Below are 22,334 nucleotides of genomic sequence, written 5' to 3'. Positions count from 1 at the left end.
CACGTGCATCATTGTTGTCGTATGGTCATGAATTCATGCGACTTTGCTTTACGGAAAGGGTTCGGTCAGTGATGGATGTACTCTAAAAAAATAAGAGACATCGTCTTCCCAAAAGCCATGATAACGATGCACGTTTGTGACGTCGATATTTGATGAAACTGGATGGTGGTAGCTATGCCCTATGCCAAATAAATTCGTTAAGATCAAATAGTGTGTGTCATGGAGTCATCAACACCGAGCTACGCTATATGTCTACCGCAAAAGGATTCAGCTCTAGTCGTCCTCGTGAGTTACTGCCATGTCCAACACCTCGACCCGCCCTTGCCCTCTCGTCTCGTTGCCCAAGAAGTCTGAGAGAGCCTTGAAGGCACCTGGCTCGACGAAGCCGACTACTTCCCACTCTGACCCCATCACGTCTTGAGACTCGACCTGCTCGACGTAGCCCAAAATCTTATCCTTGACTGTCCCTGGTGCCACCTTCTGCTCCCCATCTGCGGCCTCTGTCGTCTTCGGCGCCTTGATAGCTTGTTTTAGCACGGTCGTGGAACATGTGATTCTGAGTCGCATGCGAGCCCTCGACACAGGAATCGGCTGGTTCGCAATAAGGGCCTTCATGGCTTCGAGAGCTTGACTCTTTGCGCTCTTGGTTGTGACGACGCCGGTCCACACGTGCTCCTTGGCTCTCGGTTTCGCCTCGGCGTCTTCCCCAGTCGCTGGGGTGCCCGTCCCGCTGGCCGTTGCGCTCTTATCGCCGGCCCCCTGGTGCGCCTGCGAGCTGAGCATGTCGAGGGCCTTGTCGATCATGCCTGTCGTGTAGACCCGCTTGGTGCGGGGGTCGACGAGCTTGCTGGCCACGATGCTGATGACTTCGGTGTGGACGCGGTCCAGCTGCGCGGCGCGCTCCTTCTCGCCCACCTGCAGCTCGCCCTTGTTGAGGATCTCGAGGATGATGTCGTCGACGGGCTTGTCCTTGCCGAACGCCTTGGCCAGGTCCTCCTTGGGGGCCGTCTGGCCCTTGGACACGTTGAGGAACACGTTGGGGATCTGCAGGACCTCGTCCAGGTCCGTCTCGATGCCCTGGCGCCACTCGAGGACCTTGTTCTTGTAGCATGCGATCTCGAAGCGCTTCTTGCCCTTCTTCAGGCGCACCAGACTCACGTTGGTGAGCTTGATCTGGTTGCTGGGCTGATTTATTTGGCGCGACATGGTTGCTGTTGTGGTGGTGGTTGGACTGTTTGTTTGGTGCGGGCTGACGGAGTGTCGTTCTCTCTCTCTGTCGTTTCCCCCCCTCTGCCTAGGTCGCAGATTATGGATGGGATATCTGGATTTTGAATGGAGGGGCAGGTTGGTATGGAGGGGTCTATCGGCGATGCACTAGACTTTGGGTTGTTCGCTTCACATATTTTTATTCAAGGCAGCATACCTCATTGCGGGTCAGCTAGCACAGCCAGCCACAGTGGCTTGACTCTTACGGACTTTTACCTCGGACTCCCGACTTGGCTGGCCATCAAGGTCCTCACTGACACCCGACTGCAAGTCCCAGACTCCCAGGCCAGTCATTTCTGTCAAATCGGTTGAATGCTTGTTTTGTTTGATTCGTGAGATAACAATGGGTTTGTTCAGCTGAAGAAGAAGGGGCTATTCGACTCGTGCTAGCTTCTAGACCCCCTTGGCCGGGATGCAGGGGCGAACGCGACCCTTTTATTGTTGTTGGTATCTGCTTGACCGATGCCTCGCGCGATTGGGAGTTGCTACCGAAACGAATGATGATGACATGGCCTGGAGCCGGGTGCATCCCGTACCAGAAGTGAAACGAAAGAGGGCGCGACTCTGAACTATTGGTGGGACCCAACCGCTAGGCACGTTGGACAGGTGACGAGGCAGACGGGCGAGAAAGCTGGGTGTTGTGGCTGGCACCGGCTGGGCTTGTTGTTGGGTGCAGATCCTTGAATGTACCTGGCTTATTGTGCCTGCCTACCTACATCATGCGAGCACTTGAGCGAGTTCCCCTAGCTTTCGCTTTTGAGGGGCTTTGGTTTAGCATGATGCTTCCTTGATACCTCTGTATACTATGTATGTATTGCACAATATATCATATATAGATTTACCACATACAATACTCTGATCCAGTGAGATGTTTCGATGTGGAATCATGAACGCTGCTGCTGCTGCCTTTGATGGGCCAATGATCGGTAGATGGGAAGCAGCTAGGCGACTCTCCGGATTTGTGATCCGCCCCCGTAGTACGGGTCTTGGCTGTTGTCACAAGATCCATCTCCTGGGCTTATCTCCAGGAACCTAGACACTAAGAGCTAGGTTGAGGCAGGAGCTCAAGCACCCTCCCTCCGAAACGCGCAACCCACGCAACTTAGTCAAGCATTCATTGATAAAACCCGCATTCCCAATCCCATCCATCTCTTCTGGTACTTCCGACTTACAACTATCCATCAATCCATCCATCGTCTTTATCACTATCCACGAAAGACCCCGTTTGCCTCCCCCATTTCACTACGTCGCGCGGCCAACATGGGGTTCTCCAAGACCTTAGCCGCCGTGCTTGCCTCGTCAGCGGCAATCTCGTCGGTCGCTGCCCAGGAGCAGCAAGTCCTCGGAGGCATCGAGGACGCCATTCACAACGTCGTCGACGATGTCCTCCAGATTCCCACCGAGGCCAAGGGCCTCTGGGATGAGCTGAGCCTGCTGGTTCCGGGCTTCATGGACAAGGCCCAGGACATGATCGCCCAGCAGAAGCCCAAGCCTCACAAGCGCAAGCCTGACAGCGAGTGGGATCACGTCGTGAAGGGCGCTGAAATCCAGAGCATGTGGGTCGATAGAGACGGCGTCAACCAGCGCAAGATCGATGGCAGCCTCGAGACATACAACCTCCGCGCCAAGAAGGTCGACCCTTCGTCCCTCGGCGTCGACAAGGTCAAGCAGTACAGTGGATACCTTGATGACGAGGCTAACGACAAGCACTTGTTCTACTGTAAGCCTCTCTTTCTGATGATGCCGCACGCTCGGGCAGTTTACTAACCCGTGGTTGCTATACAGGGTTCTTCGAGTCCCGAAACGATCCCAAGAATGACCCCGTCGTCCTCTGGCTGAACGGTGGCCCCGGTTGCTCCTCCATGATGGGTCTCTTCATGGAGCTCGGCCCCCTCCAGCGTCGACTCCAAGCTCAAGCTGGTGTACAACGACTACTCGTGGAACAGCAACGCCTCGGTCATCTTCATCGACCAGCCTGTCAACACTGGCTACTCGTACAGTGGCGGTTCCGTTTCCAGCACTGTCGCTGCTAGCAAGGACATCTACGCCCTCCTGACCCTCTTCTTCCACAACTTCCCCGAATACGCCGAGCAGCCATTCCACATCACTGGTGAATCGTACGCTGGCCACTACATTCCCGTTTTCGCCTCCGAGATCCTGTCCCATAAGAACCGTAACATCAACCTGAAGAGCATCGCCATCGGCAATGGCTTGACAGACCCCAAGACTCAGTATGCCGAGTACCGTCCCATGGCATGTGGTGACGATGGCAGCCATTACGGCCCTATCCTCGAGGAGAGCGAGTGCCAGTCCATGGACAACGCTCTGCCCAGATGCCAGTCTCTTATCCAGGGCTGCTACGACTCCCAGAGCGTCTGGAACTGCGTTCCCAGTGCCATCTACTGCAACAACGCCCTGATTGGTCCCTTCCAGCGCTCTGGCTACAACGTGTACGATATCCGTGAGAAGTGTAAGGACCCCGAGAACCTTTGCTACAGCCAATCTGCGTGGATCGCCCAGTACTTGAACCAGCCCGAGGTCATGAAGGCGCTCGGTGCCGAGGTTACTGGCTACGAAAGCTGCAACAGCGAGCTCAACCGCAACTTCCTGTTCAACGGTGATTGGTCCAAGCCATTCCACCTGCTTGTCCCGGATCTGCTCAAGCAAATCCCTGTCCTCATCTACGCCGGTGATGCCGACTACATCTGCAACTGGCTCGGCAACAAGGCTTGGAGCGAGGCTCTTGTCTGGAACGGCAAGAAGGACTTCAACTCTGCCAAGATGACCGATCTTACTGTTGATGACAAGGCCTACGGTCAGGTCAAGACCAGTGGCAACTTCACCTTCATGCGCATCTATGAAGCTGGCCACATGGTGCCTTTCAACCAGCCCAAGGGATCTCTGGATTTCTTCAACCGATGGATCGGTGGTGAGTGGAAGGCCTAACCTGTATTTCCACGATGGCTTCGTCGCCGATGTGTTGAAGACTCTTTGTATTAAGACATAGAATTATATTACGACATTCACAACACACGAGAAAGTATAAGGGACTCGAATGCTTGTTTTGATAGAACCCTACCCAGCAAGTTGAAGATAATTGACATTGATATTCTATATGCTCGTAACTCTTGATTACTTTTGATTACTTGAAACGGGAAGTGTAAAATGTGACAACAGAGTAATTGCGAAATCCTCGACGCTGGTGGCCAGGAGGGTCCGCACTCAAAGAACGTTGTGCGAGTTTGCTCTTGTCTTGTACACTCGAGATGAGGTATCCAGCTCAAGATCAGACGTAGAGAGCTAGCACTGACCGAGCATGGCAGAAGACGGGATTGATTTGTATTGTATCACAAGTAATGTTTCCTGGCAGAAGAACCTGGGAGCTATGCGCTTACCTTTTCGATAGTCCGTTGCTTTCACTGATTCGACGATGGGGATCTACCAGAATCCTCCGCGTCGCCAGCTGGGGACTTCATTCTCAAAGAGATGTGACGTTTTCCTTGAGACTTGCAGGTTGTTGCATGTTTGGAAACTGCCACCATCGTTTGTGAGAATGTAGGAAATCATTCTGCATAATGTTGTAGGCAGAAAAGAGGAAATCGAATTGATCGCGCGAAGGGAAAATTCAGTGCAAGAAATGGAGTTGTGGCTTAGCGGAGCACCCGCCAGCCACTTTACTCCTGGTGGTGCCGGTCCACGCAACCACCCGGGGTTGAGCTTGGGAGGATCTCCATCTACATATCTCTCGGCTTCATGGATGTATGCTAGAACTGTTTCTATCGACTACAATGACACAACGCATAAGGGGTTTGAGATCGAGACAGGCACACTTTCAACGTTTTCTCGGGGCCAATATTGGGACATTGCTCCCTAGGCTTTATACTATCATGTTGGGGAGCTTCGGGCTCGTTTAGGTATTGCGCAGCTCACTGGGAAATGTACCAAGCATATTGGACATGAGTACCTGTCTGGACCAAACAGACGATGGATGGCTTGATGTCTCGAAGGACCGCTCTTGGCCGTGCTCCTGCCCGTGCGTCGCTGGAGTACTTCGTAACAGCTTCATCAACATATGTGGCGAATCAGCTGTGGGTGGTTGAATATGGCGTGATATACCGCGAAGATGAGCTGGAGTTGGATTCACGGCGGAGGGACGGCCCTCCCGAGAAGTAGATGTTGCGGGCAAGGCAATTCGTATTTGTCATGTCTAGGTCGTTCTCAGGGTCCAACGGCGGTGTCGGTGTGTGTGTGTGTGTGTTGGTCTTTTAGCGCCCAAACTTCCAAACACACGTTTGTACCAAAGGCAAATAGGTGGGCTACAATTGTGCACGTGTATAGAGAGAAGACCATGAGTTCCTTGAGGAGAAGGCGGTGTCGCCATCACCGCTCGAAAGGCAAGTATCGTGTTTCTTTGTAACCTAGGGTGTAGGTTACTTAAGTAATGTAGGCATCTGAGACTCTGTATCGGGTTTGACCGGTTTGAACGGTTCCTGTGCAACGCTGGATGCCTGTCCAGAGCGCCAATAGAGTGTCCAGGAAGCATGCGGGCTGAATTGGACAGGGATGACCCACTAAGTTGGCATGTGTATATACACCCTTTGCGCCTTCTAGACTTTGGACGATCGCCTCCTCGCATAAAGTCGGCTTTGGCGGGACAAAAAAAAACAAAAAGTCGACTGATTCTCGGTTTCTTTCTTCTCTGCTCCCCAGTTGTGCCCACCGCAGAGAATACCACTAAGTCTCTGCCTTGTGCCTTCCGCTCAAACATTCCATCCCCTCTTTCATTCGGCCATAACAAAAACTGTACATAACTGTCCACCGACAACAGCCCTCTCTCACCATGGCCACCACCAACGGCGCCAACGGCGCGACCTCGCTCCCCCATCGTCCTCCTCCGCCTGCCACTGCTCTGTCGGCTACAGAACTTATTGGCAACACGCCGCTCGTCCGTCTCAACAAGATCCCTCAGTCGCTCGGCATCGAATGCGAAGTCTACGCCAAGGTCGAACTCTTCAATGCCGGCGGCTCCGTCAAGGACCGCATCGCCCTGCGCATGATTGAGGAGGCCGAGCGCTCCGGCCGTATCAAGCCCGGCGACACCCTCATCGAGCCCACCAGTGGCAACACTGGTATTGGTCTGGCCCTCGTCGGTGCCATCAAGGGCTACAAGACCATCATCACCCTGCCCGAGAAGATGAGCGCCGAGAAGGTCAGTGTGCTGCGCGCCCTCGGCGCCACCATCATCCGTACCCCGACCCAGGCCGCCTGGGACGCCCCGGAGAGTCACATCGGTGTCGCGCGACGACTGGTGAAGGAGCTCCCCAACGCCCACATCCTGGACCAGTACTCGAACCAGGACAACCCGCTCGCCCACGAGTTCGGCACGGCCGAGGAGATCTGGAAGCAGACTGGCGGCCGCGTGACCTGCTTGGTCGCAGGCGCCGGCACGGGAGGTACCATCACTGGTCTTTCCAAGGGCCTGAAGAAGCACAACAAGGACGTCAAGATTGTGGCGGCCGACCCCCAGGGCAGTATCCTTGCCCTGCCCGAGAGCCTGAACGAAGAGCACCGGGATCAGCCTTACAAGGTCGAGGGTATCGGCTACGACTTCCTTCCCGAAGTGCTGGTGCGCGAGGCCGTCGACAAGTGGTACAAGACCGAGGACGTAGAGAGCTTCCAATTGGCCCGCAGGCTCATTGCCGAGGAAGGCCTCTTGGTTGGAGGCAGCTCCGGCAGTGCCATGTCGGCCATGATCCAGGCCGTCAAGGACATGAAGCTTACCAAGGATGATGTCGTGGTCGTGGTCCTCCCCGACAGCATCAGGAGCTACCTCAGCAAGTTCGCAGACGACGACTGGCTGTCCGCCAACGACCTGCTCTCCGAAACCGACAAGGCCGCCAAGGAGACCGTTGCCAAGGAGAGCGTACCCGACCAGAAGGACCCCTACGCCGGCGCAACCGTCAGCGCGCTTCGCCTCAAGCCCGTGACATCGGTGATTTCGACGAGCCTCTGCTCCGAAGCCATCGAGACCATGCGAGACAAGGGCTTCGATCAGCTGCCCGTGCTGGCCGGCCCCGGCGGAAAGCTGGTTGGTCTCGTCACCCTGGGTAACCTGCTCAGCTACATCTCGCGCGGCCGCGCCACTGGCCAGACCCCCGTCAAGGAAGTCATGTTCGACTTTGGACGCATGGACGAGGTCGTGACCGATCTTCGCGAGGGCAAGGGCGGCAAGCGCAGGAAGTTTGTCGAGATCACCATGAACACCCCCTGACCGACCTCAGCAAGTTCTTCGAGTGGAACAGCGCCGCCGTCGTGACGGAACCCGCCAGCGGCGCTGAGAAGGCCCTGAGCAAGCCTCTGGCCGTCGTCACCAAGGTTGATCTGCTTACCTGGATGGTGAAGCAGGTCAAGGCATAGGTTACGAAAAAGTAAAGAATTACGAGAATATATATATATATATATACACGCATATGATTAACGGCGTTTTTGGGGGAGTGGTATCATGCCAGCTTTACGTAGATTAGATCAACTCACGTATCTAGATGAGGATTTCTGCACGAACAGAGTGGATGGACTCAACGTCATCAAGGAATAGTGATGGTTCAGGCCGGCTGCACGCTATAATGCATTTATTGGATACTGACATGTATCCAACCCCTACTTCCAGCCCCTTTTTTTGTGAAATGACTGTCTAGCCCGGCAGAATCATGAACGCGACCAAGGCCGGGCTATCAACCTCGTGACAGCTCTGCATACTTATATAATTGTGGTAAGCCTTTTTAAAACACTTAGCGGCCGATACTTTTCATAAACGAGCGAAGTCTGAACCCCACGACTCTACGTGCTGCGGCATCTGGGTATGCAACTGCGGGAACGTTGAACTGTGTACGTCAGCGACCCGGGTTCCACGCCCGTCCCTCGTGTCAGATCCGGGGATAGGCGCGCTTATTAGCTCATGCGGAAGGGTCAGTATCGGGGGGGGCATCTGCTGGATGTACTTGAAAGGTCCCCGGCACCCCGCCACTATCGTGCCCGTGTATTCGGGTTTCACATGCTTTCTTTCATCTGGGCTTTCTGCATATGGGATGGACATAGAAGACGTATAATTCTTGTTGTATCTGCATCACGTACCGTTACCAGTATGGATTCCAAGTCTCATGACTACGTAGTCTTGAAGTGGCAAGAAAGATAGAGAAAGTCCGAATAAGCTTGGAATTCACGATAGGGATGACAATGAGTTCAAGCCATGTTCAAACAGAGCCCAACGAGAGAAGGTTGTGTGAATCACCCTCATAAGCTTGGGTATACGGCCTGCCAGTGGCAACAAAGCTGTACTCAGTAAGCGAGGGCTCGAATATAATGTGACCACATTCTACCAATTCAACTTAAGTCATGATGGTTTCCGAGTCTTCTCAGCTTTCGCCTCTCGATCGTCTACTCGGAAGAGTTACACAACGAGTCCGTGGACCAAAAGTCTACTATGTAAGCCCGGAGTAGTAACGAAGCGCGATGCTGGGCTTGTTCCTCATTATACCTTGCCGGTTCAAGCACAGAAAATGGTCTCAGCCAATACTAGAAGTACAAATGGAAAACAATTAAATATTGAAAGGAGAGAAAGGGGGAGAAGAAGAAGAAGGGAGGGCCATAGGGGGAAGGTAAGATCTGGTAGACCCACATCAGCAGCTGTCCAAGCCTTTTAATTGGTTCCAGCCGCTCCGATCCTCCACAGCCACAAGAAGCCCCCTTAGATGGAAAACTCCAGCGCATATCCCACGATATCCTGTTCTATACACGGCCACAAAGAAAATAAAAAAACAAGGCAAACAAATGCTCAAAAAGAGATACAACCACGCTGCACTAGCCGCGAATCGAACGCGGGGCCCATCGAACGCTGCTTTTAACATGGCAACGATGGATTTTACCACTAAACCACTAGTGCTAAAGTCCTTGATGGACTGACTGATGGATAAATAATGTACTAAGTGCAGCTATATCGATTACGTTGAATAAGCCGAAGGCCGTTGTCAACCAAGCTGGTGGCCACCAAGTGAATGTCCTGAAGCCTTGCAACAACAAGATCTACAGAGCCAGGTGCAATAGTCGCACATAGTGCTACGGTCCCTGGAACTAATGAGAAACCCGATTCAGCGAAGAACTATTTCTCTACCGGCTGCTTACCCATGTATAGGAGAGCAGTTGATGGGCTGCGTTGAAATATGAAGAAAGCAAAGTGGATATGGTTAAAGAGGAGACCAGGGCATCGCGGGTCTGTTGCTGGCTTACCCATGCCGTTATGTGTGATCTTAATGTAACATGTGCCAGCAACGTAGAGAATCGCAAGTGGAAAAGACACAGAACGCTGAGCATACCATCAGAGCAATAATTTCATAGTTATGGTCTGCTGTTTCTTTCATGATGACAAGTACGACAACTAGAGTCACCTATAAGATCGAATGCTTCATGATGGCTGCGGGAATGTGCTGGGTGATCACACTACGTGTCGTGTCCAATAGCTTTATACAGAACCCAGAATATGGTACAAACGACAAGAAACTTTATACTCATTCGTTCCAAAGACGCTCGATGGTGTGACAGGACCTTGAGCTATGCTCCGCTAACCCAGCATGGTACTCATCATCAAACAACAAAAGACCGCCGGCCCTCTCAAGCGCCGCCGCAAAGCCTGGCAGTATCTCTTCTACGCCCCTCGCGGGTTGGTTCCCAAAATCGACGCAGTAAATAGACGCTTCCGTCTGGTTCACATCCAGGGGCTCTGGGTCCGGGCCCGGCATGACCTCGTACATATACAACGCATTGAGCCAGGCCACGCGAACAGCGTGCTCAACTTGGCCTCAGTCCTCATCAACGCTCGATCGCTTGTAGTCCAAAGCAACGGCTCGGCGAGCCGCGAGTTGAGGCTGGCCGCGGTCTTGAACTGGAAGTTGATGTGCGAGATCTCGTTGTACTGTGTCTCGCTGAAGTATAGGTTATGGGGTCCGGATAGGTCATTGATGGTGAAGTTGGCGCCGAACTCATTAACCAGATCCAGCTTGGTTTTCGCATTCAGCTCCTCGGCCCAGTGATGTAGCTCGACAGGCAATACACTGCCGAGGTTGCGCTAAGAGCGAACGAAAACCCTGACACGCTTCAGGCTCTTTGGGCGATCCCCGACGACCACAGTACCACGCCCCGCGAAAGGGGCACGGTTGGTGACACTGTTGGGAAAAAGGCTTTCCTTCACAAATACCTGCCACCTCGAGCGCATCGCCTCTACCTCAAGATTAGATGGCGGATTGACGATGTAGTTCTTGAGTCGGCCGAGTTGTGGCGTTGTAAGACAAAACTAATTGTGCAGAACCGAGCACTCCACCTTCTGTCGGTCAAATTACTGGCACCGCCATTGAAGTGATTGATGCTCTCCGGCGGCCTAGAGCTAGTCGGCATTCTCAAGTAGGGGTAATCCAGAAGAGTCGGCGTCTCGTCCATGGCTGAGCCTCTCTGAGTAGGAGGAGGCGGAAAATGGGTTTGTTGTATAAAAGGGGCAGACATTTCCCAGCGGATGGCCGTGTGTCAACCATCGTATCCCAAGACCTCGGCGTAGCCAACCACTGCCATTGAGCAAAATGCGCTTCTCCACCAGTATGCCTATCTTGGCAGGTTTCTTAGTTGGCCAGTCTGCCGCTTGCGCACCTGGGAAATTCCAGTGTACTCGCTATGGCTGGCAGGACGATGACAACTGGCGTTGCTCTGACCTGGGAAGCCTCTATTTGAATGCACCGCAGAAAGCTGGCAACTGAACGAGGAATGCATGAGGTCTATAACACCAGTGACAACTGGCAGAGGCTACGATTGCCGAAGTCAGGGGTTCAATATTCGGTGTAGTCGGGCGATAGCTTCTGGTGTGATTGACAATGTATGTTTTGCAAGTGGCTGTAGCAATCGAAATAGCTAGATCGTTTTCAGCAGTCTGTTCCTTTGACTTCCAGTAATCGTTAAGAGTGCTTTGTCGTGAAGTCATGGCTGAAAATCAAGTAGTCCTACGTCGCGATATCCCAACCCTGGATGGCCCAAGACTAATGGTTCACTGAAGTTGAGGTCACCAACGAATATGTGAGAAACGGGCATGGCTGGCGGTACTGGCACCTGGTCGGCAGTCCATTGCATTATGTATTAGTATGTTTATCGAGGCCGAGTCGACTGCGGAATTCGCGGTGTGGCGGGGGCCCTGGCATTTGATGTATATGCCATGCCCCAAACTCATAGGCGCTCGGAGACCCAGTGCCACCATTTGTCGACCTTGCCTTCGGTGACGCTGCCGCCAACGATATCCACCTCAAGGTTGAATTCTTGCATCTGGCCGAACGTGAACTTTTCCGACCCATATTCGCCCAGCCAATCATCATTCTCCCCGTTGTCCACGTCGTCAATGCCGACTCCAGAAGCGAGCAGTCCCTTGCTTCTGCTCTTTCGTATCCTCCCCAGCTCAGCCTCCAGGTTGCTCTTGACCAAGGTGGCGGGCAATGCCGTGAACAGGTCCGACTTGTTGGCCGCGATCAAAACGTTGATAGCACTAGGCGTCTTCGACGTCTTTACCGAGCTCACGCGCTTTTGGAGAGCCAACAGCACTTCGTAGAGGTAGTTTGCCGTGGCGGCCAGGTTCTCGTCCAGCGTGGCGGCGTCGAGCATAAAGACGATTCCCTTCAGACCCTCTCGCGCAACGAGGCTGTCCATGGCGAAGTTGCGCAGCTTGCCGTGGCCGGGGGTGTCGACGAGCAGGAACTTCTTGTGCTCGCCGGGAGCGTCATCTTTGACTGCCTCGCGGAAGGACAGGTGCTGGTCGACCGAGACGGTCAATTCGATCGACTGGGGAACCTGCGAGGTGTGGGTGGATATCGCAGCATCTCCGCGCTCAAGCAGGGTCAATAAGGCCGTCTTGCCAGCGCCCGGGGGTCCTACGAGGACGACGGAGGGGAGGCTCGTGTACGGCGTCGACTGGGTCACAAAGATATGGACGATGATAGGTACGAGAACGACGATGAGGGCGCCGACGACGAAGACGGGGGTCGAAGGCGTCAGGATGTACTCGATGTACTCGATTAACTGCTCCATGGGGGTCGGCATGTTTGAAGATGCGAATCGATGCTTCGGAAGACAGAAGCACTGTTGCTCCTGTCGGTGTTAAATAGGGCGGCAGGGCCAAGGCTAGGGAAGCACAGGTGTTGTTTCTCGAAAGATTGTGGCCTTATAGTCGGAGCCTTGCACGATGCAGATCCTTGCTACCAATGACGGGAATAGTTTGGCTGGAGCTAGGTGTCAGTGGCCAGTGTGCTGCTGTAGGCTTAGGCTAGGTTAGTGGTTGTGTGGTTAGGCCAGTAGGTGACTGTAGCCTGTATGTAGGTCGGTAAAGTTGTCTTGCCAAGCCTGAGGCTTCCAATCTGGCTCGATTAGGTACTGTACAGCATTGATGATAGACAGACATACCCTGGTCGGTCGGCCGGGGTATTTTGGGCCAATGGCAGGGCGCTGTTCGGATGCGAGTGCAGCACTAGCCGTGGCTCAGACGCCCTGGATTCGTGGATTAAGTTAAGGGACTGACGACTGGCAACAGCTTGCCGAAGGCCGCTGACCAACTCTCTCTCTCTCTCTCTCCCGCCTGGGCAGAAGAAGCTGACGCAAAAGTAATTGGCTAGCTGCATGTACAAGTATTGTGTCTTGCTCATACTCTGACTGCTCTTTGAGTCTTCTGCTTTTCTTTTAGCCCGGCGCGAAACTGCTCGTCTTCTTTATCCCGACGCACGTCCTGCATTGCGCTCCAGTGGGTGTGTGGTGTCATCCGATCTTGCCTTCTGCAGCCACGCGACGAGAAACTCCGTTTCAACTTCCAACGCCCTGCTGGGACGTCTATCCCTAAACCTGTCTCTCTCGTCAGCAACTTTCCCCCTTACCGAAAGGAACGCCTGCGACCAATTCCAACCACACGAGAGCTCGAGGCACCAACACACTGACGGCGCTCATGTCGCAATCCAACGGCAATTCGGCCGGTGGCATGCCGAAACAGCCGGCGTCCAAGGCCGCTGCCGCCACTCCCAAGGTCAATGCAGAAGCCGTCGAGATGGGGAGCATGCAGCAGGGGACTACTCCCCCATCAGAGCCCGAGATCATGCAAGTAGCAAGAGTAGGAGATATACCCACTATGGAGAAGCTATTTGAGCAGAAGGAGTACGATGCTACCTTTACCGACGAGGAGGGCATCACGCCGCTACATGTGAGCGCCCAGAGCCACGGGATTGAGGCGAGAACAGCATGCTGACTGGTGTATAGTGGGCGGCCATCAACAACCAGTATGGAATGGTCAAGTTCCTGATCGACAAGGGCGCCGATATCAACAAGAAAGGCGGCGAGTCTGTCGCAACGCCTCTACAATGGGCCGCCCAACGTTCCAACTACTACACCGTGAACCTTCTTCTGCAACATGGCGCCGACCCTCTCATCACCGACTCGCAAGGCTACAACACTCTTCACATCTCGACTTTTGGTGGGAACATACTCTTGATCACGCTTCTGCTCCACCAAGGCATCCCCGTCGATGTTGTGGATAGCTATGGTCACACGGCGCTCATGTGGGCGGCGTATAAGGGATTTCCCCTATGCGTGGACCTGTTCCTCAGATGGGGCGCGAGCGTGCACGCAAAGGACGAGCAGGGCTTCACGGCGCTACACTGGGCGCTGGTCAAGGGGTCGCCGCCGTGTATCCTGAAGATTATCGAGTACGGTGCCGATCGCTTTGCTAAGACTGACACGGGCAAGACGCCCGCGATCACGGCTCAGGACCTCAACACCGTCAACGCCTGGCACCGCGCCCTCAAGGAGTGCGGCTACACCGAGGATGGCCATGCCGCGATACCCTGGTGGCCCGGCGCATCCTACTTCCTCCAGGACAAGCGCAGCTTCATGAACCGCTTCCTCTTCGTCTTACCAGTCGCTATGCTCTGGTCCGAGTTGATAGTGTTATCCTACCTGCCCATCATCTTGTCCGTACCGATCGCAATTGCAGCGGGCTTTGGGTTCCAATGGGTAACTAACCAGGTCATCGAATTTGGACCACCAGACATGAGACATCTTCACAAAACAGTACGTATTTGCCCTCCCCGAGTCAAACACCAACGTTGCTAACTTGTCGCAGCCATGGCTGACGGGCATCTTCGCTGCGTCGCTCTTCTTGGTCGGCACGAGTTGGTTGTGGTCTGTATTGCCAGGTGAGTATTGCTTATCCGAATCTGACATGCTGGTACTAACCTCTCATCAGGCACATTCTCCGATAGCTTCTTCCTAAACATCGTGTTTGCCGCCTTCTTCGGCATGACTGTGCATTTCTATATTTCGTGCATGGTCTACGATCCTGGCTATGTACCGAAACTGAACGGGATTGCTGAGCAAAAGGCCGTGATTGACGAGCTCTTGAGCCTGTGGAAGTTTGACGAAGCCAACTTCTGCGTGTCTTGCATGATCCGAACGCCTCTGCGAAGCAAGCACTGCAAGAAGTGCCAACGCTGTGTGGCAAAGCATGACCACCACTGCCCGTGGGTCAATAACTGCGTCGGCGTCAACAACCATCGTCACTTCTTCCTCTACCTCATATCTCTGACCATCGGTATCCTGTCCTTTGACTGGTTGCTTTACAGCTACTTCTCGACGTTGACGTCGTCCGCCTCGGACAAATGTACCTTTTTCTCGGAAAGCGTGTGCAAGGTCCTCAACGCCGATCCTTATCTCGTTTTGCTGGGTATCTGGGCCACTCTGCAGCTGACGTGGGTCGGTATGCTCCTCTTCGTGCAGTTCGTGCAGGTCGCCCGCGCCATGACGACGTACGAGAACATGTACGGCATCAGCGACGGCACATCGGCCAACCAGACCCAAGGATTCACATCGACGGGCGCGCCGCTGGACCCCAACCATCCCGATGCCGGTGCGCCCCCAGCGCGGCGGACGACCCGCTCGGCAACCGTCCCCACGGCGTGCCCGGCCACCGCCACCGCCAGGGCTTCATCAAGCAGTGGAGCCGCATCCTGGGCATCGACACCTTCATAGAGACGGCGACAGGCCGGGGCGCTGCGACCGGCGCCGGCAAGAACAGGCGCAAGAACAAGAAGAACCCCTACTCCAAGGGCTACATGCAGAACTGCAAGGACTTCTGGTGCGACCCGGCGCCCATGTTCGGGCGCCGCGAGACGGGCGAGGCCATGCTCGGTGGACGCAAGATTAATTGGACCGATGTCTACGAGAGTCCGGCTCTGATGGACGCCGGGCTGGCCTCCTCCGGCAGGAGGCGCGGTGGGTACGAGTCCGTTGCTGGGGATGATCAGGTTTAGGATGACTGGCGTGATAATTCCGGCGTCGACTTTTAGAAGATGAAGAAACAGAATGGTGGTTTGAAATTTCATCTTTTGCAATAAATGCGGATAGAAAGATGGGAAAAGAACATGTTATGAGTAAGCGACATCAGAGTTTTATCATGGACGACGATGGGACGAAAGCGGGTTGGGGTCAGTATCCCCCAAGGAGTACAACACCAGCGCTTCATTATTGCCTTATGGAAGCCAGCGGGCATGAATGACTGTGTATTGACTGCAATGATCCATTATCAAGTCGCAGTCGTATTTTGGAGAAGGCGAAATTCGACTTGCGCCTGTATACCTCTTACGCTTAACTCCCACCTTGTACGCATTTATATCAATTCGGGGAGGCTTAGATGTCCTGGGGAGTAATGAATAAAAACCTCTATACTTGATTCCACCTCTCATTGTTGTCTGAATCTCCGCGGACTGACGCGGCGCATAGAGGCCTCGTCAGATTTGGGCTACGTGATCTGGCCCCTGATGGGCCTGAAAAGCAGTTGGCGCACAGAATCTGTCGGTTGTTGCTAGCCCTGTCTAAGATGTAGAGGACGTTATGTCATATCTCGACCGTGGCCCCTTTTCTGCACAGGCGTGACCACCATTTTCATCGTGAGATGTACATGCTTAGAATCAATCATCACCTGCCCCGGCCCCGACCTCTGCCTCCGCCCCGGCCGCCTCGGCCACCGCCTTGACGGTCTTTGCCTTGCGGGGTCCGGATCGTGATGCCCTCGGGGAGATCGGCGACCTTTTCGCCGTCCTTCCAGAGCTGGCCCACCCCCTGCCGCCGTCCGCGCACCTCCTTGAAGTACTTGAGCGGCACGCAGCCGTTCTCGTCGCCCTCGGTCAGCACGACGCCGTTGGAGCTCAGCCACCACTTCATGTCGCCGTTGCGCAGGCTGGCCTCGACGTCGACGAACATGAGGATCTCGGCGTCGGCGCGCATGCCGCTGATCACCTTGGGCTTGCCGCCCCGCTCCTCCTTCGCCGGCGCTGCAGCCGCTTCGTCGACGGCCTCGTGAACTTGCGGCTCTTTGCTACCGCTACCGCTGCTGGCGGCGGTGGCGGTGGTGGTGGGGCTGCCGTCCTCGGGCAGGCCGGTGCCGAAGTGGACGTGGGTGCGGCCCATCTTCTTGAGCCCACCGCTCTCGACAATGGCGGGCCAGAAGGCGAAGTAGGTGCCGTGGACGATGACGTCGGGCACGTTGGCGGCCTCGAGCGTGATGGACGCGTGCAGGGCCTCGCTGGCGAGCTCGATGCTGTGGCCCTGGTTGGCGCGGATGAGCCAGTCCTTGGGGTCCGTCGAGTCGGCGCCCGCGTCCGAGACGGGCTTCAGGGTGAAGCGCTTCTTGGCGTTGTCCCGCTCGACCTTTTGGATCTCCGCCAGGGTCGGCTTGAGAGACCGGATCCGGGGCCATTGGAACTGGAGGAGATGGGCGTTAGTAGGCGTTTGAAACCAGAAAGATGGGAATAAATAAATAAAAACTCACCACTTGGTCCAACCGAGCGAAGCCTTCCCCGTTCATCTCGATGCCGGCATCGCTAGCCTTGTGTCTCAGCAGGGCCGAGAGCGCCTTGCTGAGCAAGACCTCGCGATCCGGTTCGTGACCGCCGCCGCCGCCCCCTCGTTTGCCTCGCTTGCCTCCTCTGCCGCCGCCGCCGCCTTGCCGGCCCCCTCGCAGGGCGAGGTTCTCCAGCCTCTCGGCGGCGGCATCATCGATGAGACCGTCGTCAGCCATGGTCAACACGGCACCACTGCTCCGCTGGCGGTTGGATGACGACAAGCTTGAAAACGAATAAAAGAACCGTGTGGTGTTGCTTTGATAGAAAAGCAGCGGGGTGGCGGAATAGTCACACAGTCGCTGCCGTGCTGTTGTTGCGTTGCCGTAGCCGTAGTGGTGGCGATTTCCTCTGATGTGGATGGTCTTGCTAGACCGAAGAGACTCGGGCAGAAATGCAACCCTCCTAGCTCGATTGATGAGCGCCAGTTTCCCGGTCTTATGTATTTGATTCCGGAACAGGGCGCCTTGTGAATCAGCAAGCAGCAGGTGTACTTTATGTATTCTTGCTGGAACTCCCTTTAACATCAAAATGTGTGTTTGCTCTTGGGCTGGTGGGGCACTGGCACTGGGCACGACTTCTGGAAGGCTACCTAACGTTCGGCCTGAGTCACTGGCAAGGCCCGCTACGTAAACAAGACGATCTCCAGACACTACCTACGTACGACTAGAAATAGTAAAAGCATGGCAGCCACCAGAGTCACTGGCCAAACATTGCTTCTAAATCAAGATCGCGTAGCATTAGAGATGCTTCGGAAAAACATGAAAATCGTTGTTCGAGTGTGCCTGTCCACAAAACCCAAATATTGATACATTATTGTCGGCCGTGACAGACCCCATATCTACATGGTACAGCTTCGTGAATTCCACTCCCTCAGCTTCTGGCCGAGAATATCCAGACACGGACGAGTGTTTCCTTCCCCCTTTCAGTAACGCCTTTTTGATTTGCATAAACTTAGTGGACAAGCCATGGCTGATTTTTTCCTTATGCCGAATCCCCCCCGCCTGATGAATCAAAATCTTTCCTATGCCCTCGCTAAACTGATATACAAGTAAAATCATGTGGTGCAGGCCCAAATCCGCTTTGGCAAGTTCCTGTAATGACAGGATAATAACGCTCCGGGGAGAATGTATGGGGGTATTGTGATGTGAAAGAACCCTTCCAGAAAACCACCTCCTGCCTGCCTATGCCGTGTCCACGCGCAGAGCAAACGCCATCATCAGAATAATTCAAATGGCTGGTCTATAGGTACAAAGATCATGAGCGTAAAATATCGTAGCAATCGTCTCATCGATATCTCCCATTCTGGGCCGTCGTCGGGCTGCTCGCCGCCATGCTCTCCCGGTTGCGCCCGTTCATGTGTAGGCTCCCAGCTCGGGCAATGCGTGAAATGGACCCCAGAGAGACGTGCCTCTGTCCGCGTTCTTCCGCCAGTTTGTCCGACAGGCTGTTCGTCTCACGCTCACTACGTTCACGCTCAGGTGTCACCCTCTCATTGTAATATCGTCGAGAACTCAGTCCGCTCGACGAAGCTGACGGCTGCGAGAGCCGCGAACTGAGGGTGGAGGGTGTCAATCGTTTCCTGGGCAAGGCCGAAGAAGCCGAAGGGCTCATCTCGGTGGAGGGCAGCGGAACATTGGAGCTGTGGTTGGTCTCGATGGAGGGCAGTGGAACGCTGGACCTGTACTCTCGGCCACTTCTCGTGACAGCGACTTCGGTTATGGTACGGGATGGTGCTCTCATCCGAGGCGATTCCTCCTCATACTCCACGTTGCGTCGCGTCCGGAGCAACGATGTGGAACGCATTGGTGTCTCCTCCGGCTCTTCCGTTCCTGCGCGACGCGTTCGGAGTAGTGTTGATTTGCGTCCAGCCTGCTCCTCTGGTTCTTCCGTCACGGCTCTACGAGTACGGGGAATCAGAAGCGAGGTTCTCCGACCGCTCGCATCAGAAGGCGTTGGTGGCAAATTCGAAGAATACCTGCTGGGACTGGAAACATTGCTCGCCTGCAGCATGCTGCTGCGTTTCTCTTCGAGGCGAGACATGGCCCTTGGGCTCGTGACGAGAGAATGTGGGCTTCGATCGATCATGGCCGCGCTCGGTCGTCGCTGGGGGCAACGCCAGTAAATTTAGGAATAGATGGGCTCGCCAGTCCTGTGAATCTAATAGTGGGACTCGAAGGAGGCTCAGGTTCCGCAGGTGGCGTGGTTGTAGATTCTTGTAGTAACTGCAATTGCTGTTTGGGCTGTGTTTGCCCCTCGCTGAGCGCCAGACACAGCTCTGTGAGGCTGCGGCAGATGCTGTCCGCTTTCCGTCTCAGCTGGCGGTTGGTGACATTTGCGCCGGCGCCCGTGTTGGAGGCGCCACTAGATATGGGACCTGGTTGGCCAGCAGCACCGATCATGGTCGATAAGGCCAACGCATCGCTAGCTGCAGTCTCTAGGGCGCTGTAGACATCAAAAGTTAGGAACGACTTCGATTTGCCCAAGGCCGACTGAAGCAACGGGTGGCCTTCTCGTTGCGATGTAGAAATAGTGCTGGAAGCATCGTTGTGCTGCACTCCACTGGTCGAGCCGCGTTTGGGCGACGCGGACATGGTGGTCGCATTAGTAGTGGCAGTCGGTGGCCTGTCGTCCGAGGCACGCGACATGGCTGCCCCGGATGTTGGGGGGATCTTTCCGGTCAGCTCAAGACGGTGGATACGGGACTTGAGTTCATCAAGCTCGTCCCATACAGTTGAAGGTGCTGCTGTTGACGTGGATGATTCGGTCTGGATATCCCCGGGCTGGGTTTCTTGCTTCTGGGGTACGAGTGGCGATGAGTTGTATGTACGGCCAGTACCGTAGGAGGACAAACCAGGTTGTTTAAGAGACGTAGACGACGTGCGTGCGGGGGCACCAGCAGCCGACTCTGTTATGGACTGCCTCCTACGACCGTACGCAGAGCTGGCTTCCGAGAGGACGTCCTGGGTTGGTATTGTTCGTGGCGTTATGGGCGGCCGCGATGCAGCGCCGTTCACCTTAGATTTGGTGCCGTCTGAACTCTGGTCCTGACGATATGTCAAGATCCGCTTTGGTGAAGCCCTCTCCACCATTTGGTCCAAGCCATAAGCTCTATTCCTTGAAGTTTCCTGGTCTGACATTCGCCTGGAGAACTGAGGGGGAGATAGAGGTAGATAGGAGGGAACAGCCGCGGATAATGGCCGGCGATGTGATCGTATTACTCGCGACTACGTATGGTTAGTCATGTGTGCTAGGCGCAGCTTCCATGTGTTTTTTTCCCCCATGCCAATAGATCACGCATAGGTGCCGAAATAGCCATTGAGAATATGCACTTACTACCGCGTTGGACTCTGGTTCCTCCCGTGCCATTTTGAGAAAGACATCACCACTGTCGTCGTCCATTTCTGCCCGGTCTGCTGCGGAATCCTGTGGCGCCCAGCGAACCGTATCGTCGTCTTGCCTTCCCTCCAAAGCCCGGAGTGTTCTGTCGCGGTGGTTGGAATCGCCCCCTTTGACGTCTTCGTAACGAGGTGATGTGAAATTCATGTCGATCCCAAAGCTTCGCCTTGACCCGGAGGATCGAAACGAACGAATGGGTGGTATAGATGTTGAGGGTCCCGTGGGTGGTAAGCCAGCTGAGCCTGGCGGTTTGTAGGATACAGGCGGCCTTCTAAAGGCAGACGTCCTCTTATCGTCAGACGCCGATTTTCTTTTGACCGACTTGGGGAGTACGAGCTCCCTCTTGCCGTGCGCGCAGTCTTGCGCAATGTCGCCTGCAGCACTCCGGCTGCCTTCTGCTGAATTAAATCGTTGATGAGCGCCCAGCGCCTGGCGCGGACCAGATGCGAAATCTAGGACGCTGGTACTAGTACTAGACGTTGGCGCGCGACGTTTCGGTGGTTGGGAAGCCACGACAGTCTCAGTGGAGTCAGTAGTGGCCAATGGCGACTTGATTCCGTCGGTATTGGACGGTGGCGATGGTTTTGTTGTTATCAATTGGTCTGCATGTGCAGGCGCAGACTCAGGTTCAGGTTGGGTTAACGACACCGGATCCGGCGAGCCAGTGTGTCGCGCGTCAATTTTGGTTGTCGCGCCTTGCACGGTGGAGTTGGTTCCAGGCGCCTGGAAGGTTGAAAGCCGAGAATCTTCGGGGCCCGCGTCTGGGGAAGCGGGCAATTGTTCGGGTGAGACAGGAGTAGTAGCAGAAGGATCTTCTCGTCCTCTATCAAACGCGTTGGAGGACGGTTGAATCTGCGTCTCAGTCTCGGTATCGCCCGGGGTGACAGGTGACGGGATGCCGTGCAACAAGGATGGATGAGCCAAGCTTTCCTTTTTCAGGTCAGTGAAACGAAAAGCTGGCAACTTGGATGAGCTGTGGCTTTGCCGATGATCATGATAGTTGGTGCGATTATTTGGCGCGTCCGACGAGGTCGTTGGAGATATGGCCGCGGTGGATGTGGTGGTGGACAATGATGAAAACGGGGGTGGTTCGCTGCTGTCCGGCGGCTGATGGGCAGGAATGGGATTGCTGGCCAGGGCCGCTGAAGCTGATGCTTTAGCGGTATCAGGTGTCTCTGCCATGATTCTTGCGCGCACTGTTCCTACTAATTCGCCTTCTCAATGCAATGCACCCCCGGTCCTCTTTTTTTGGACTGGCCTTCTGCCTTTTGTCTTTCGCTTTTTCTGCTCATCCGAACTCTCAAATGAGCTCGAATTTGCTGCCGTGGGTTCCTAATAACGTATTCTAGGGATTTTGATTATTATTCGGGGTATGAGTGGAGTTTCCAGGCCGCTGGCATTGCTCGAGCTTTCGGGTTTTGGGTGGTTGTGGACTGGACATCCATGGAAAACGGTGGCTCAGGCCTGCGGCTGTGGTAAGTGCTTTAGCAGGTAGGTGACATAGGCGTTTTCGCTGTGGGTATGTATGCACTGAGAACGAGCAAACGAAGATTTCAAGAGAGGAGGTGATGAGGGAGAGAAGCTGCCGACAGCGTCACCACGTTGCCACCTAAATAACTGAACTACGGGGGGGGGGTGAAAAGGGAAGAAGAAACGGCAAGACGGTTCGCGCAAGTCTGTCGGGTCGACAGAAACAAGCAAAAGAAAATAGAT

General features: G+C 54.7%; 9 protein-coding genes across 9 annotated transcripts; 4 read left to right on the top strand and 5 right to left on the bottom strand.

Annotated features, from left to right (window-relative positions):
* Positions 1-273: 273 nt before the first annotated feature.
* On the bottom strand, positions 274-1,206 carry PG986_013601 (uncharacterized protein; the record flags this gene model as incomplete). The annotated part of the gene is made up of 1 exon (XM_066849823.1): positions 274-1,206. One exon carries the CDS (start codon positions 1,204-1,206, stop codon positions 274-276), a length of 933 nt encoding a protein of 310 aa, XP_066693966.1.
* Positions 1,207-2,526: 1,320 nt separating this feature from the next.
* Positions 2,527-4,212, top strand: PG986_013600 (uncharacterized protein; the record flags this gene model as incomplete). The annotated part of the gene is made up of 3 exons (XM_066849822.1): positions 2,527-2,986; positions 3,052-3,203; positions 3,241-4,212. The coding sequence occupies 3 exons, from the start codon at positions 2,527-2,529 to the stop codon at positions 4,210-4,212; spliced, it is 1,584 nt and encodes a 527-aa protein (XP_066693965.1).
* Positions 4,213-6,106: 1,894 nt separating this feature from the next.
* On the top strand, positions 6,107-7,683 carry PG986_013599 (CYS4-cystathionine beta-synthase; the record flags this gene model as incomplete). The annotated part of the gene is made up of 2 exons (XM_066849821.1): positions 6,107-7,506; positions 7,548-7,683. 2 exons carry the CDS (start codon positions 6,107-6,109, stop codon positions 7,681-7,683), a joined length of 1,536 nt encoding a protein of 511 aa, XP_066693964.1.
* A 2,207-nt stretch (positions 7,684-9,890) lies between these two features.
* On the top strand, positions 9,891-10,675 carry PG986_013598 (uncharacterized protein; the record flags this gene model as incomplete). Its single annotated transcript, XM_066849820.1, has 2 exons — positions 9,891-10,213; positions 10,363-10,675. The coding sequence occupies 2 exons, from the start codon at positions 9,891-9,893 to the stop codon at positions 10,673-10,675; spliced, it is 636 nt and encodes a 211-aa protein (XP_066693963.1).
* Positions 10,676-11,523: 848 nt separating this feature from the next.
* Positions 11,524-12,387, bottom strand: PG986_013597 (uncharacterized protein; the record flags this gene model as incomplete). The annotated part of the gene is made up of 1 exon (XM_066849819.1): positions 11,524-12,387. One exon carries the CDS (start codon positions 12,385-12,387, stop codon positions 11,524-11,526), a length of 864 nt encoding a protein of 287 aa, XP_066693962.1.
* Positions 12,388-13,279: 892 nt separating this feature from the next.
* Positions 13,280-15,635, top strand: PG986_013596 (Palmitoyltransferase; the record flags this gene model as incomplete). The annotated part of the gene is made up of 5 exons (XM_066849818.1): positions 13,280-13,531; positions 13,588-14,397; positions 14,450-14,522; positions 14,573-15,131; positions 15,185-15,635. 5 exons carry the CDS (start codon positions 13,280-13,282, stop codon positions 15,633-15,635), a joined length of 2,145 nt encoding a protein of 714 aa, XP_066693961.1.
* A 664-nt stretch (positions 15,636-16,299) lies between these two features.
* Positions 16,300-17,401, bottom strand: PG986_013595 (uncharacterized protein; the record flags this gene model as incomplete). Its single annotated transcript, XM_066849817.1, has 2 exons — positions 16,300-17,085; positions 17,153-17,401. The coding sequence occupies 2 exons, from the start codon at positions 17,399-17,401 to the stop codon at positions 16,300-16,302; spliced, it is 1,035 nt and encodes a 344-aa protein (XP_066693960.1).
* Positions 17,402-18,509: 1,108 nt separating this feature from the next.
* On the bottom strand, positions 18,510-19,265 carry PG986_013594 (uncharacterized protein; the record flags this gene model as incomplete). The annotated part of the gene is made up of 1 exon (XM_066849816.1): positions 18,510-19,265. One exon carries the CDS (start codon positions 19,263-19,265, stop codon positions 18,510-18,512), a length of 756 nt encoding a protein of 251 aa, XP_066693959.1.
* A 41-nt stretch (positions 19,266-19,306) lies between these two features.
* Positions 19,307-21,803, bottom strand: PG986_013593 (uncharacterized protein; the record flags this gene model as incomplete). The annotated part of the gene is made up of 2 exons (XM_066849815.1): positions 19,307-20,449; positions 20,559-21,803. 2 exons carry the CDS (start codon positions 21,801-21,803, stop codon positions 19,307-19,309), a joined length of 2,388 nt encoding a protein of 795 aa, XP_066693958.1.
* Between the last annotated feature and the right edge of the window lie 531 nt (positions 21,804-22,334).

This window comes from Apiospora aurea, assembly GCF_038362705.1.
Source record: "Apiospora aurea strain CBS 24483 chromosome Unknown utg000009l_segment0_segment0, whole genome shotgun sequence".
Taxonomy (NCBI): Eukaryota; Fungi; Ascomycota; class Sordariomycetes; order Amphisphaeriales; family Apiosporaceae; genus Apiospora; species Apiospora aurea.
This window is presented reverse-complemented; position numbering and strand designations above follow the sequence as displayed.